The 15,070-nt window shown below is 39.2% G+C and overlaps 1 protein-coding gene across 1 annotated transcript; it reads left to right on the forward strand.

Moving 5' to 3' along the window:
• The first annotated feature begins 1,225 nt into the window (after positions 1-1,225).
• Positions 1,226-6,634, forward strand: ptgs2b (prostaglandin-endoperoxide synthase 2b). The gene is made up of 10 exons (XM_079220541.1): positions 1,226-1,356; positions 1,665-1,781; positions 1,879-2,022; positions 2,145-2,288; positions 2,644-2,825; positions 2,930-3,013; positions 3,111-3,357; positions 3,931-4,217; positions 4,308-4,455; positions 5,060-6,634. The coding sequence occupies exons 1-10, from the start codon at positions 1,296-1,298 to the stop codon at positions 5,470-5,472; spliced, it is 1,827 nt and encodes a 608-aa protein (XP_079076667.1). The 5' UTR covers positions 1,226-1,295; the 3' UTR covers positions 5,473-6,634.
• The last annotated feature ends 8,436 nt before the right edge of the window (positions 6,635-15,070 follow it).

Here is a 15,070-nt window from a genome sequence, read left to right on the forward strand (position 1 = left end):
ATGGACCGTCCTCTCCAAACTTGCTGACCTACCTGCACAGAAACATACACTGTAAATGAAAAAAAAAACTGGAAACTTACCTTAACTGGAGAGCAAATCCTGGACATTGTGTCATGCTTGAGAATATCGTTCCACCACTGCAGGACAGAAGAAGGAGGTGCCTATTGGTGCACGAACCGCGCACGGCAGTCACAGGATTCCGGTAACAAATTGAGCGAACATCGAACAAAATCTAACTACGCAGCAGACTAAAAATAACTCTCTTGTTGAAATGTTTGTTTTAAAAAAAACATGACAAACAGGAAACAGTTACGGAAAACTTTAAGTGTCCGATTTTGACTCAACGGACTGTTCTCCACCTCTGCACATACTCACCAGTGCGCAATGGTGTCCACGTGAGGGCGCGTAAAGACTGACTGTGTTGAGAAAATACACATTTTTTGTGTAATTGCTTAGAACATGACAGAGGGATGACTTGTAAATTAAACATATTAGTAACATATTCCCATTTGTATCAGTGTGCTGGTTATGTTTTACATTGATTAGTAAACCCTTTGGGTTTAACACAATTATGTTTCATCAAGTGTCCATTTCTTCCTGCATTGTTGCCCTCCAATGTTCTCAAGAAGAATGGTCATTTTGAGCAATAATTACTTTGGACAATAAATAAGAGAGACGGCTCTGGTATTGATGCCAACAGGAACCCGTGTCTCTTTAGGTTTCATATAGTACATTTAATCATGTTAATTACATTACCTCATCTTTGAGAGGAAATACAGGTACAATCTCTAATGAATAAATCAGTACAGTTGTTATTTCCATGGGTCAGAGAGTACCTTTGTTACATGAAATCACATATAATTATCTGAATTACAGTCGTCCTCTAGTGGAAATGCGGTCTGTATAATTAAGATATTGTATCTTTAATATTTAAAAAGTGGCTGCATTCTCTAGCACTTCTGATACAATCATTATAATCACTTTCTATTAAAATAGAAGAAAGCGTTGCCAGTAAGCTTTGTGCCAAAAACACACAAAACACTATTACTAGAAATGTAGAGAAATTGAGATTGTGAAAGAAGGAATATTCCTCAGGTATTCGATGTATTCATATCCCCCTCTGTATCACTCATTACAACTTCGGACGGATGCGCGGACTGCATGACGTCACCCTTCCCCATGCATATAAAGGTGCTCCAACGAGCAGGTTGCCATTCAAACTGTTAGCCAGCGACACCACTGCGGCGGAAAGGAGAGAAGGAAAGAAAAACGCGATCCGACAAAGTCTTTGGACTATGTACAGATTTACATTTGCGGTTTTCCTCTTGGCACTGGGTGTTCTTGTCTGCGAAGGGGGTAAGTAGATGAAACAGAGAATTAAACAGAAGGTAGAACTGTTAAAAGTTCGGTGTTAGGTGTCTAAAGTTTTGCATTCGTTTTAACTTTTTGTAATTTCGCAAATCTTGATATCAGAAAACATAGTTATAAACCACGCAATGTGTTGATTTGGCTTTTAAATGGATCTTTTAGCCAATAACACAATACAAGTATGTCATAGCTAAGATGTTTATTGTATTATAGCAGAACGAATATTGTAGAGTTTTTCGATTTTCTTTGGTGTCAGAAGTGAACTGTCAGTAACAGCCCAACATTGTCTGTCACAGGTAACCCTTGTTGTTCAGATCCATGCCAGAACAGGGGCGTTTGTACAGCGCTAGGAACCGATAATTACGAGTGTGATTGCACACGCACAGGATATCATGGACACAACTGCACAACGCGTAAGTATGAATGGCATAGTGAGGTGAATGTAAAATGTTGAAGTATTTGTTGTGGTAATTTGGTCAATTATTAACTTTTCCCTCTTGGTTTGTACAGCTGAATTCCTCACCTGGGTCAAAATATCCCTGAAGCCATCGCCCAACACTGTCCACTACATTCTCACCCACTTCAAGGGATTTTGGAACATCATTAACTCCATCTCCTTCTTCAGAGATGCCATCATGAGATATGTGCTCACATGTAAGTGTCTCTAGCTGAATGCAAAATGAGAAGATGGATTTTCACATTGAATAATTTGTATTGCAGCTTGTAGAAAAGTAGTTGTAACTAATAATGAAATGCTTCTTTTTTTCTCACTCTAGCTCGATCCCACTTGATTGATAGTCCTCCGACCTTCAATGCAGATTATGGTTACAAAAGCTGGGAAGCATATTCCAACCTCTCCTACTATACGCGCACCCTCCCCCCTGTGCCAGAGGATTGCCCAACCCCTATGGGAGTAGTAGGTGAGTTTGGAGAACCAGTTTTCTCAGATTCTTGAATGCTGAGCAAGAGTAGCTTGGCCTCATTATATCATAAGCAGTGCTCGCATTTAAATTAGCCCTTTTGTTGTATTGACTGAATGGAAATATAACGAGGGAACACAGAAAAACCCTCACCAGCAAGCCAAGACAAAAGAACATGAAACCACATTGGACGTGTATCAGGAATTTACAATGACAGTTAACCTCAGTTGTAGTTTTTCAAATAAGTAAAAGTAAATCATCACACCATCAATCACATTAATATGTTTTATCCAAGTTAAACTGGGTTGGTTCTGTGTTATAGTGCTATATGCTTACTTCAATGTTGTTTCCCCAGGTAAAAAGGAGCTGCCCGATGCTAAGCTATTGGCTGAGAAGCTTTTCATGAGAAGACAGTTCATTCCGGATCCACAGGGCACCAGCCTGATGTTTGCATTCTTCGCACAGCATTTCACCCACCAGTTCTTCAAATCTGATATGAAGAAAGGACCTGCTTTTACGCTAGCTACAGGCCACGGGGTAAGCACAGCAGATTTCAAGCCTTGCCAGATTTTATTCAGGAAGAAGAGACAGCAGATTTGTGAATGACTCATTTGTATTTATGGTGTTGTGTTTGATTTCAGGTGGATCTCAACCACGTTTATGGAGGCAGCATGGAGAGGCAACACAAGCTCAGACTCAGACAGGATGGCAAGCTTAAATATCAGGTATGTGAAGATGGACAGATGGCTAGTAGTATAAACAGCCAAATGCTTCAGACCACAAGTGTGTAACAGTTGCTTCCTCTCTTGTGTAACTCTGCAGGTCCTGGATGGCGAGGTGTACCCCCCAACAGTAAAAGAAGTGGGCGTTGACATGCACTACCCTCCTCAGATTCCTGAATCTCACCGCTTCGCTGTGGGCCACGAGGCGTTCGGCCTTGTCCCCGGTCTGATGATGTACGCCACCATCTGGCTACGAGAGCACAACCGAGTGTGTGATGTGTTGAAGGAGGTCCACCCGGACTGGGAAGACGAAAGGCTCTTCCAGACCACACGGCTAATTCTGATTGGTGAGTTTGTGTTTAAAACGTCAGTCAAAGCTATGGCAAGAACGGCGTTGGACACACTCTTGATAGTATTAATGTAGTTACAGTGGTAGTTATGAAATGAGGAAGTTGTACTTTTTGTTTGGTTAATAATCAACCAGCAACCCTGTTGTACACAGTGGAGCAATTGGAACATTATACTGTGAGAAACATGATTTACGAGAGAGGATATGTTTGGATTTTCATTTTATGACTTCACTGAATGTTTACCAAATATTACTCATCACCAGAATGATTAAAAGATCCCCTGCAAACATGTTTTAAGACATAAAAAAGACACTGCTCGAATAATTATTTGTCTGATATAGATTTTCCATACAAACAAATCATCTAGTCTAGTCTTACAGCTACATCTTCTCCCTCATTGAAATACATATTTGCACATTCATAGATCAACTGCTGGACAAGATGTCTGCGCTGGAGCTTTCAAGTTTGCTCATTAAACTTAAAAAAAGCAAAACACATTTTAAGTAGAGATGGATTTCCAACATCTGAAATATCTGCTAAACATGAACATTTCCATCTTTTGTCCTGCAGGAGAGACCATCAAGATTGTGATCGAGGACTACGTGCAGCACCTGAGCGGTTATAACTTCAAGCTCAAGTTTGATCCCGAGTTGCTGTTCAACCAGCGCTTCCAGTACCAGAATCGCATTGCATCCGAGTTCAACACCTTGTACCACTGGCACCCTCTGATGCCCGACAGCTTCCACATTGAGGAGAAAGATTACAGCTATAAAGAGTTTGTCTTCAACACCTCCGTAGTCACCGAGCACGGCATCGGCAACCTTGTGGAATCGTTTACCAATCAGATTGCTGGACGGGTAAGAACTGTCTGAGCAACATCTAGATTCAGCTTGTAACACCACTGTTGCTTTAAGGCTGATTTACTAGCACTCCATTCATTCTTTTAGGTTGCCGGCGGCCGAAATGTGCCAGGACCTATCATGTACGTGGCCATTAAGTCCATCGAAAACAGCAGAAAAATGCACTACCAGTCTCTGAACGCCTACAGGAAACGCTTCTCCATGAAGCCCTACAGCTCTTTTGAAGACATGACAGGTGAGACAAAGTCACAACACGTAATATGTACTTGCAGGTGGAAACAATGATGCGGTTAGAGGATTAGTGAAGAGGTTATTTTCATTTTGAATTGAAAGGCCAAATATTGCTGCGTTATTGACAGCATTGTCATGAGCTGATTGCAGGAGTTCGTTGTGAGGTTGAACAACACAGATCTTAAGTCAGAGATCATCTATATATTAAGGACATTATATGGACTTAGTTTTAGTGTCCAGCAGCGGTGGAGGTTTGGAATTTATTTCTGTGACTCTGAGAACCAGATGTCCATTTTAGTCTTGCGATAACGTAAGCAGATTGTCATCACAGAGAGCAACACATAAACAGATGAGAGAGGTCTCCTGCTTCAGAGGAGAAGTTTATAAGGAAAGAGGATTTAACGCTAATTAAAAAGTTAGCGTAGTGTATGAGGAGAGAAAATGATCAGGCTGTGTGTGCTTGTAAGAAAGACTAGCACAAACACTCATCTACTATTTGGGCTGGATTTTAAGCCGTCAAAACACTGAGCTAGCAGCAAGCTTTTCAGCTGCCGAGTGAGTGATAGGAGCCAGATAACTAAAACTATGTCCTCCTATGTGTTACTCAGGAGAGAAAGAAATGGCCGCAATACTCAAGGAGTTCTACGGACACGTCGACGCTGTGGAGCTCTACCCGGGTCTGTTGGTGGAGAAGCCCAGGTCTAACGCAATCTTTGGGGAGACCATGGTGGAGATGGGGGCCCCTTTCTCTCTCAAGGGCTTAATGGGAAACCCCATCTGCTCCCCGGAGTACTGGAAGCCGAGCACATTCGGAGGCAGCGAGGGATTCAACATCGTCAACACCGCCTCCCTGCAGAGGCTTGTGTGCAATAACGTCCAGGGCCCCTGTCCCGTGGCATCCTTTTCTGTACCCGACGTTAAAGACTCGGGGTCGATGATCATCAACTCGAGCACATCCAACTCGCGCAGCAGCGATATCAACCCCACAGTCATTTTGAAAGAAAGGACTACTGAGCTGTAATTTATTTTTATTTTGTAAGAATATTTTTTATATTTATCTATTTATTGTTGTATTTATTGTATTCTATTTATGACACTAAATCTTTTTATATGTCATTTGTTATATTTGTGTTTCATTTTCAAGAACAAAAGTCTGTGGTTGTGTTTATTTATTGAAAGATTCATTGTATTGTAAATTATTGTTACAGTAATGACCTCAGACACTCAGAAACTTGATACTTGAAGGTTAGTTTACAGTTTATAACTACATAGTAGCGTACTTTACATTCCCAATCAACTGCTACTAATCCATTTATGTTCATTAAATTGTATGATTGTCCCAGTGTTTTACAAAGGTACAGTCGTAATGTTAACAGTGAATTTACTGATCTTAACTCACTTGATCCAATGTTCCTACTTCAGTATTGTTTTACTGATTGTTTTTATACTGGTTTTGGGTACTTTAAAATGGCATTAATAACATAGCTGTACTGTTGTTCAGAATTGCATTGTCATCAGTTCATTCAGTTTTATGGACTTAAACTACCCATGTACTGCATAACCAGTTTGTAAGTTTTGTTCTCAATGCCTATTGACTTGCAATGTTGATACTAATAAATACCCAGAGGAAATGGAGCTCAGAAATCAGCCGACGTTGTAATTTTCAAGATGTGACTGGTTGGGCTTTTATATCAAATCTCCTTGATTTGGAATCTGCTATGATTCCAGGAGCAAACACATTTCTACTTTCTAAGAAAACAATGTGGAAAGGTGTTATGCACATAAATCAGAATTTATGTAATTTCTTATAAATCTTATTTTTCGTAGATTGGGGTTATGGCAACAGCAAAAAAAAACAATCAAAAATGTATTTAAACTGACTTTTATAGTGCAGTCATCTTACTAAATCTTCCACATACTCTATTGTTAAATTGTGATTAAAGACATATCTAAATCAGATGTATCACATCTACGTATTTGCACATTTGTGTTCTGAATTTGTATTGTAACAGAGATTTGGAGGGCAAGAACATTTAAAAAAAAATGTAATTGCAAGAGACAAAACATAAACAGAACAACAGGACAACAAGGTCAGTGAATACATACCAGCTAACATCTTGTAGTTGTGCTTTGTGAAATGATAGAAAATACAAGTGAAAATAACAATACAAAATCAATAAACATGTGCATTTAACACTAACACAAATAATATGTTTGTTTTGTTCCGATTAATTGTTGATATGCGTCCTTGTAAGCACAGTGAAGGGGATGTTGGGATGAGGCAGCCCAGTTAGACGTGTTCTAAATTAGTGGTCTTAAAGTTTTGATTGATCAGATGATTTAAGTTCAGGATATTCCAAAAATGGTTTGCTCCTGATGCCGTGTTTCTGGACCAAGTGGGGGAATGAAAACAGGGTATTATTACTGAAGATGTGTTTCAGATATGTGATGCTTTATTAGGTTGGTTAGTTAGTGGGTGGGTTTCTTTTTCCCCGCTCCTTATGATATCAGTGCAGTTCAGGAGGTTTATGCTGACAACTCATTAGAGACAGTTTAAGTTTGACGTTCAGTGCAAAGAGAACCTGATCCAGATTTGTTTTATAGGTTTATACTATAACGGAATGAAATCAAAGTGCCACACAATTTGCTGAAAATATAATGTTCACATGACATCTGTCAGCTTGGGTGGACGGATATTACAAATCCTTGTGGTTGCTGCTGAGCATTTTGGGTATGTACAGATAGAGAACCAGCTCCAGCACGCATTCGCCCACTTTCTCCACCACAAACGTCATCTTCTGAGTCGACATGAGGAAGATGACGACAAAGAGAGCCACCTCAAACTCGGGACTCACACCAATGAACTGAGATTAGAACTTTATGTCCTTGTATCTTCTGTGTTTTAATTGCTGATGAGATAAAACACTAAAGGTAGCACAATGGGACTCTCCTTGAAAGAAGCAGTTGAATATCAAATAAATACAAACAGCATTCCAACAAAAATGTGGGGCTTCAAGTCCTCCTTGGGTTTTTGTGGCCAGTTTAAATCATGGTGTTTTATTTTTCCAGTAGAATTGAGTATGATTGACTCTAGAGATTTGAAGCAGGAGTAAGTGGGTTGAGATGGGATCATTGTGAAAAGGTTATTTTTTTGTGGAATTATTGTCAATTTAACTATAGCTATTAATACGTGATAGTGGTAAGTTCATCCAGTGGAGAAGGTCATCATTTATTGTTTTGAGGAGTGGAAGGAAATTGAGTGTGAACAGCTCTGACAACCTGCGGGAACTTTTATTCCTAAATACGTGATGGGACCTGTGCTTAAAGGGATAGGTGTTGTTTGGGCTGCCACATCCCAACTGTTACTATCTAATGGAAGGATGGATGATTTGTTCCAGTTAATGGAGTCAGAGATATTTTAGAATGGTTCCTTAGTTTAATTGTTTCTTGTAGGGACTAGTAGGGGTTTGAAGGAAGAGCAATATTTGCATAAAGACTAATCTTATGATGTGTGTTGAGTATTTGGATTCCTTTTATATAGATGTTCTGACGAATGGCTGCAGCTAACGGTTTAATGAAAATGGTGAATAGTGAGGGAGAGTGCATCCTTGCCAGTCCCCTGTACAATGTCAAGCTTTGTGAAGTTTGTCCATTGGTGATGAAAGTGGCTGAAGGTACAGTGTGCAGAATCTTAACCCAGTTAATAAATTATTCCCCGAAGCCAAATCTGTGTAATGCGCTGAAGATATATGTCTAGTTTACTCTGTCCACGGCTATTTCTGCATCTAAGGTGGCTATGATGGTTCCGGCTTCTTGTATTGATTTGTAATTTGTAATAAGCCGGTGTGATCTGATTGAATTATGGTTTGAGTGACTTGATAATCTGTGAGCTAGTGCCTTAGTGATGATTTTTATATCTACGTTGAGGAGAAAAATGAGATGGTAACTTGTTGGTATAGTTGGGTCTTTGTTTGGTATGAGAAGTAGTGTTCTTGTTTGCTGGAAATTGTTAATTTAGTTTTATTTCAGAGTTTACTTTACTTTACTCAGCCGGGAAGTTGCTTTGTTATTGGACATAAGATTGAAGGCAATAGAAAGTTCCTCCTGTGTTATTGGGGAATCCAGTATGTTGGCATTTCCTTTGATACGGTGTGGTAGCTCAATAAGTGGATTTCCTCTTGACTGGGTTCCCTTTCTGTGGAAAATAGATTGGCATAAAAACCTCTGAAGATTGTTTTATCTCATCGGGTGAATTTGTGGGCTTCCCTGCTGAGTATCCAAGTTTTTACCGGATGTATTGCTATGGTAAACATTTTCTTGTCAAAGTCGGTGTATCAGGAATTTTTATAAATATATTTTTATTTATACTTTCTTAATTTGTTCTGGGTTTCCTCTGTTGGGTTAGTGGCATTAATGATTTTGAGTTGGATGATTTTTTTTGTTCTTTTTCTTTCCTTTTTTGTGTTTTTTAGATAGATAGATAGATAGATAGATAGATAGATAGATAGATAGATAGATAGATGATACAACAACTTTTTGATGGATTGACAGAAAGAGTGTCTTAGGTCAAGAACTTCAACGTTTTAACTTACTGAATATAAAATATATATTTTCATTCGGCCGTTGTTTGAATCTTAACCTAGATTCCATGAGCTTTCACTTTTCGGCACATCAGTTAAAACATGTACACACTTGTCAGGCTCGAGGGAGTCTGCATGTTGTGAGGCAAAATGGCATGATGAAGTTTCTGTGTGCTCCTTCGGTTTTGACATTATGTTGACGTAGATTACGTAGATTACTAACATCACACATACACCATAGTGTGTATCAAAGAGGAAGTGATGAAGCAGAGGCAGAGACTGTGATGTTATTCTTACCCCTAAAACTTTCCATACTTGATGTACGTGTTGCCAGGAAAAGATGCAGAGGGATAAAAATACCTTTTTACTGTATATGAGGTGTGAAGATTAGCAAACAGTCCAAGAGCATACAGGAAACCTTGCCTCAGCAGTATAGGCTGGCAGTGCAACTGAGGAAAAAAGTTATTGTTCGAGGGTACCCATTCCAAATCAAACATGGTGGAAGGAATGTTGACGTGACTGGCAGCACAGAGGGGTGAGTCAGGCTGCCAGGCATCATCCCATCAAAACACAGACAATACCAAGCTAAATTTTCCCATCCATGCACACATTTCTCATAACCGATAGAGCACATTTACTCTCTCCCCTCACACTGGACAAATTAAGCTTTGAACAGAAAACCAGACACACACACAGAAGTGAGTAGAACGACATTAATTAAGTCATGTGCATCAGTTGTCATCTCAACTGAAGCTGATGGATACTTCCTCCTCCTTGTCATAATCTTTGTCCTGTACTTCAAAGGACCAGGCGTAGGATTCCGCATCAAGGGGACTTGGCCCGTCACGGCATGAAAATGACCTAATTATGTGTGCAAATTATTTGTTTTCCCCACTGTTAGCTATCCGAGGGTGAGTTTTATTATTCCAATGCGCATCAATGGCATGCTCAGGTCCCGGTCTATGAGATTGAGCGGGGGCGCACATCTTGCTTTGTGTGGATGTAATACGCGTGAGCAGGCCGTGGGCCCTGGTGTGGGAGTAGATCAGGAAACTTCATTGTGTGTTTTCCCCCTGACCGCTTCTGGACCTCTCTGCAACCGGACCCGGTGTGGAGGCCGTGATTCGAGACCGGAGTTACGTGACGCCTTGCATGTGGTAAGACCAGGGGTCAACTGGGAGCTGGTGCCGGCCAACTACAAATGCGAAGCACTGGCACTGACCCACCAGCCAATTGTCACTTACATTGATTTAAAAGACACAATCACAAAATCTGAGAGTAAACAGTTCTTCTAAAGTTCTTCTACAGTTCTTTTCACACAACTGTAGCCTTGGTGCTTTGTTTTGCTGTCACACAGAATTCTATCTTCAGTTGACCCAAAGGTGCATCGAGTTAAAAGAGTTCTCCGACTTCATGGCACCACATCCCTATAACAATACACATCTAAAACTAATCTAGTACAGATTAAATCGCCCTCGCGTTCTGATTTTTATTACCCAACAACACTGGCTCACAGCTAATCAATTTTTACATTACTTCCTGATAAAACTAAATCTCACACCATGATCTACTTTTACCTCATACTTGCCAAAGCATTAAATCCAAATCTAAAGCTCATTCATGTGTTATTGCCTGTCTTGATCACGCCACTGGAAAGAGTTGAACAGTCCAAATGAAGTTCAGAGTCAAGACAAAGGCTTGACTCTGAACTTTCCTTTAACTGCCATGCATCATATTATGAAGAAGATGAACTACAATATTAGTAATTTTTTACTGATCCAGAAACTGCTTTTCATTTACTGTTGGAAAGAAACTTGCTTTAAAACTCTTTTTTCCAATTATAATATTAATAATGCATTTGATTTATATAGCGCTTTTCATAATACTCAAAGACACTTAACAAACATTTAAAATCATCATTAAAGAACTATGCAATAAAAAAACATAGAGCACACAATCACACATTGAGAGCAGTTTTGAAGAGGTGGGTTTTGATTTGAGACTTGAATATGGAAAGGTCAGTGCAGTGGCTGATGAGTTTGGGGAGACAGTTCCAGAGGGAGGGGGCCGCTATATGGAGAAGGCTCTGTCACCCCATGTCCAGTGCTTGGTCCTATGTGGGATGGACAGGAGGTTGGCATAAGAGGAGCGGAGCTGACGGGATGGAGTGTGGTGGTGAAGCAGGTCGGTGAGAAGGGGGGCCTGATCATGGAGGGCTTTGTGAGTGAGAAGCAGGATTTTGTACTGGATCCATTGCAGGACGGGGGTCCGGGGGAGGTTCTGGAGAACAGGGGTGATGTGATTATGCTGATGAATGTATCCAAAACTGATCTTCTTCCTCTCAATGTAATTTATTTTAGACTGCAGATTTTCTCTTGCCTATTCTTTTTATAACTCAATATATGAAACTCTTAACTTGTCCTCTCCCACCATAAGAAGACAGAGCACTGACTGCAGTTTACTTTTAAATATGTATATTTCAATTACCCTCCCTATTTAAAACAGTTTATGGTCCCTTTTCTACTCAACTGAGATACTATATACAGTTATTGTTGTATGTCCCTACAGTCTCTAAGTAAAAAGCTTTTAGAAAACTTGTATGTTAAATATTTCCTCTGATTAGAATAATCTACCTGTAAATATTTCCATATATACAACATTTCACTTGGTCAAAAATGCCCCAGGCGTCTATTTAGAGATGATCAATTGTCCATAATAACAACACAAAACAAAAACAACTCTATAATTCTGTATTATATATTTATTACTGAATATTATTACTGACATTAATACTTTTCTATAATCTATTCATGAATGATCAATTGTTATGCTCTGCTTGAAGTAGGATCTCCTGATTTTGTTTGTTTATTTTTTTGTCAAATTCTGTATTCTTCAACTATTTTGTTGTTTTTGTTAAATATTGTGTCTAATTGTGCGTATACACAATCAGGGACAAGGCAGACAGACAGACAATCACGGACAATCACAGGGGCAGGAAGTGCAGGGAACACAGAGGACACACAAGACAAGGACTTCACAATAAGACAGGAAACAGGACAAACCAACATCATGACACTGTGGACCTGGGCAATTTTTTTATTATTCAAATTATTTTCTTTATGAAATATCAGAAAATTGTGAGAAATACCAACTTCCAAGAGCCCCAAGCAGAATTATACTGCTTGTTTTGTCTGACCAAAAGCTGTCAACTTTACAATAATACAAAATATAGAAATGCAGCCAATCCTTAAATTGGAGAAACTCAAACCAGAGAATGTTTGGTTTGATTATTTTTTTAAGCTAATATCCTGTCATGTACGGTGCTGAGTCTCTCCTATGATGATGTGAGGTGTTTTGCTGTTGTTAGGGCAACTCAACTGGCACCTCAAAGCTCTCCACTTGTCATTAGCAATGATGTCATCAAAATGATGATAGTTTCACTTGACTCTTGACACACTCATACTAATAACATTTTTGTCATACTTTCATTAACACGCGATAGGTTAAGCCATAGTGAGTGTCATATGGAAAAGCCCGGGTGTAGGAGACGGTATGTCTGGGTGTATTTCTGTGAATTGTTAGGTTGTTCTATGTAGCCATCCCCGCTTTAACTGTTAACCTGGTCATTAGAACATTCCTGTTATGGGCAGGAAGATAAGTCAGAAAGCTGGGAGTAAACAGTAAATGTGCAATTGAGGTGAAACTATAGGATATGAAAGAAGCCGCTGCAGGAAAGGAAGGGAAGGACAAGAGATTAAAAAAAATGAAATCCACACACACAATGAAACATTGTGCAAGTAAGAGGAAGAGAAGACCTGATGACTCATCTTTATCTACCTGTGTGTTGACACCCATTTGTTTCTGGTTGATTTTGGCTCGCTCATAATGACATTCCTAGTAACAACAGGTTAAAATTGCACAATACTGACTTTTGATCTACCACCGATAAATAATGGAAATGTACCACTAATTATTGAATATTGCTGTATGTATGTATCAACAATTAGTGAATTATCAACAAATTAGAAGACAATGTGTCTGTGCTAAGAAACAAAAACAGAAGAAATTAAGGAAAAATGTAAAGAAAAAATGAAAGAACGACAGAGACAAAAATGAATAGGAAATAAAGAACAACGAAAGACAAAGACAGATTATATGTATTTTAGTCCAAAGAAAGAAGGTAGGACAGACAGATTGAAATAAAGGAAGAAAATGATTTTGTCTTTATTCTTGCCGAGGTCCGACCCCCATGCTCTGGATGTCTCTGTGACTTTCAGCGAGGAGGAATGCCTGGAACTTGACTGTTTTCATTTCCAATCAGATCGTGTGTTTCGTCTGATGTGGACCTCACAGTAAGGATCACAGGAGTGTCCCTTAGACAGAAACTACCGACAGCATCTGTACAATAAAGCATTTTAAGGCCTTCTTCATCTGCAACACTGTCACAGGATGATTAAATGGTAACAAAAAAATAATGACATCTGTCAGGGATCGCACGAACACACTGTGACGTCATATCATCGACAGACACTTACCCATAGCACACACTTACTCACCTTTTAGACATACGGTACTGTTATCATACAAGACCATTTGAGGGCCTGAAGCGGCGGACTCAGCAGATGATGTCACATACCAAGATGTTAGAGATAATCTTTCTTTGTTTATCTAACTCCACTCAGACCTTTACTTAACTTGATAAGAACAACTGAATATCTAAATAATCTAAAACGGTGGAGTTGTAAGTATTGTACCTCCGGCCCCAAGCATTCTGACATTTTTTCAAGCCTATTTTGATACAATACTATCCACTATCAAAAGGGTTATCAAGTAATGCAGAGGGATAGTAACAGAGAAATGTTAACGTTTTGTTCCACAATATACATTTTGTCTCCTACAAAACACCATCACGCTGACTGGTCCGTCTTTACAGCTTTGTTGTGTATATTCGCGAACATGCAATGGTGGTGTAGTCTGTTTATAGTCGTTAGTTTTTTATTCTGCATTCACGTTTTTTGCTGCAGTGTGTGCAAATTCATATGCTTCAAAACTCAAACATATACAGAAATACAGACAGTTCTCATTTTGATATTGCAACATGTTTTAAAGGAATCTATTCTTTTTTCATCAGAGATTGACAAAACAATACATTTGGTCTGAAAACGTAATTACCTCTTGTCACACAACTACTTTGGTATCGGTGTTGCTCAGTCCCTTTCACACACATCACTCTAATGACTAACAGCATTTTACAATTGACTTATTTTAACTGGTGTGTTGAACACGTTCCCATGTTAGTAATAGGGTGTCTCAAACTCTCATACCTTGACACACCTTGCATATCTGTCACATCTAGTTGCAAAGCCCTCTGTCACCAATTCTTCTTCGGGTTTCACACACTTTGTAAACATTTGACTCTTAACAAACAAAAAAGTATTAAAGGAATGAATGAGGTGCTTCATTTACTTTGACAGGTGCAAGTGTAGTAGCTATGAATCATACAAAACTATTCTAAATTATATCAAAACACAAGAAATTATACAGATTAATAACATTGCCATCTTATAATGACAGCCATGTGATTTACATTTTTAACAATTCAGTAGTTGAACTCCTGGCTTGAAACTCTTTCAGTACTTTTCCTTTTCAAAGAATAAAACATGATTCTCATTTAATCTTTCCCAGGAAGGTCAAAATGAAATGACGCACTTGCTTCTGTTGGAAAACTCAGCGAGTCAGACTCCACAGGATCCAGGACTTGGCAGGACAGGCACTGGACACCAAGAGGCTAACTGGAAGCACATTCAGCAAAGACACGCTTAATTGGTGTCCAGAATCAGCACGTAACTTGACGGTAAATGTGTGTGTATGTGTTTGTTAGAGTTTAGGACTTCTAGTAGCTCTTTTCTTCACAATCGGACTCGCTCTTCAAGATCTATTGACAAGTTCTGAAGTGAAAGTACAGAACAGAAGAAGAACAGAGGTTAAGTTTAAATTATTTAAGATAATAGAATAATGTGCAGTGGTGAAAGAAGTTTT

This window comes from Taurulus bubalis (genome assembly GCF_910589615.1).
Source record: "Taurulus bubalis genome assembly, chromosome: 7".
NCBI lineage: Eukaryota > Metazoa > Chordata > Actinopteri > Perciformes > Cottidae > Taurulus > Taurulus bubalis.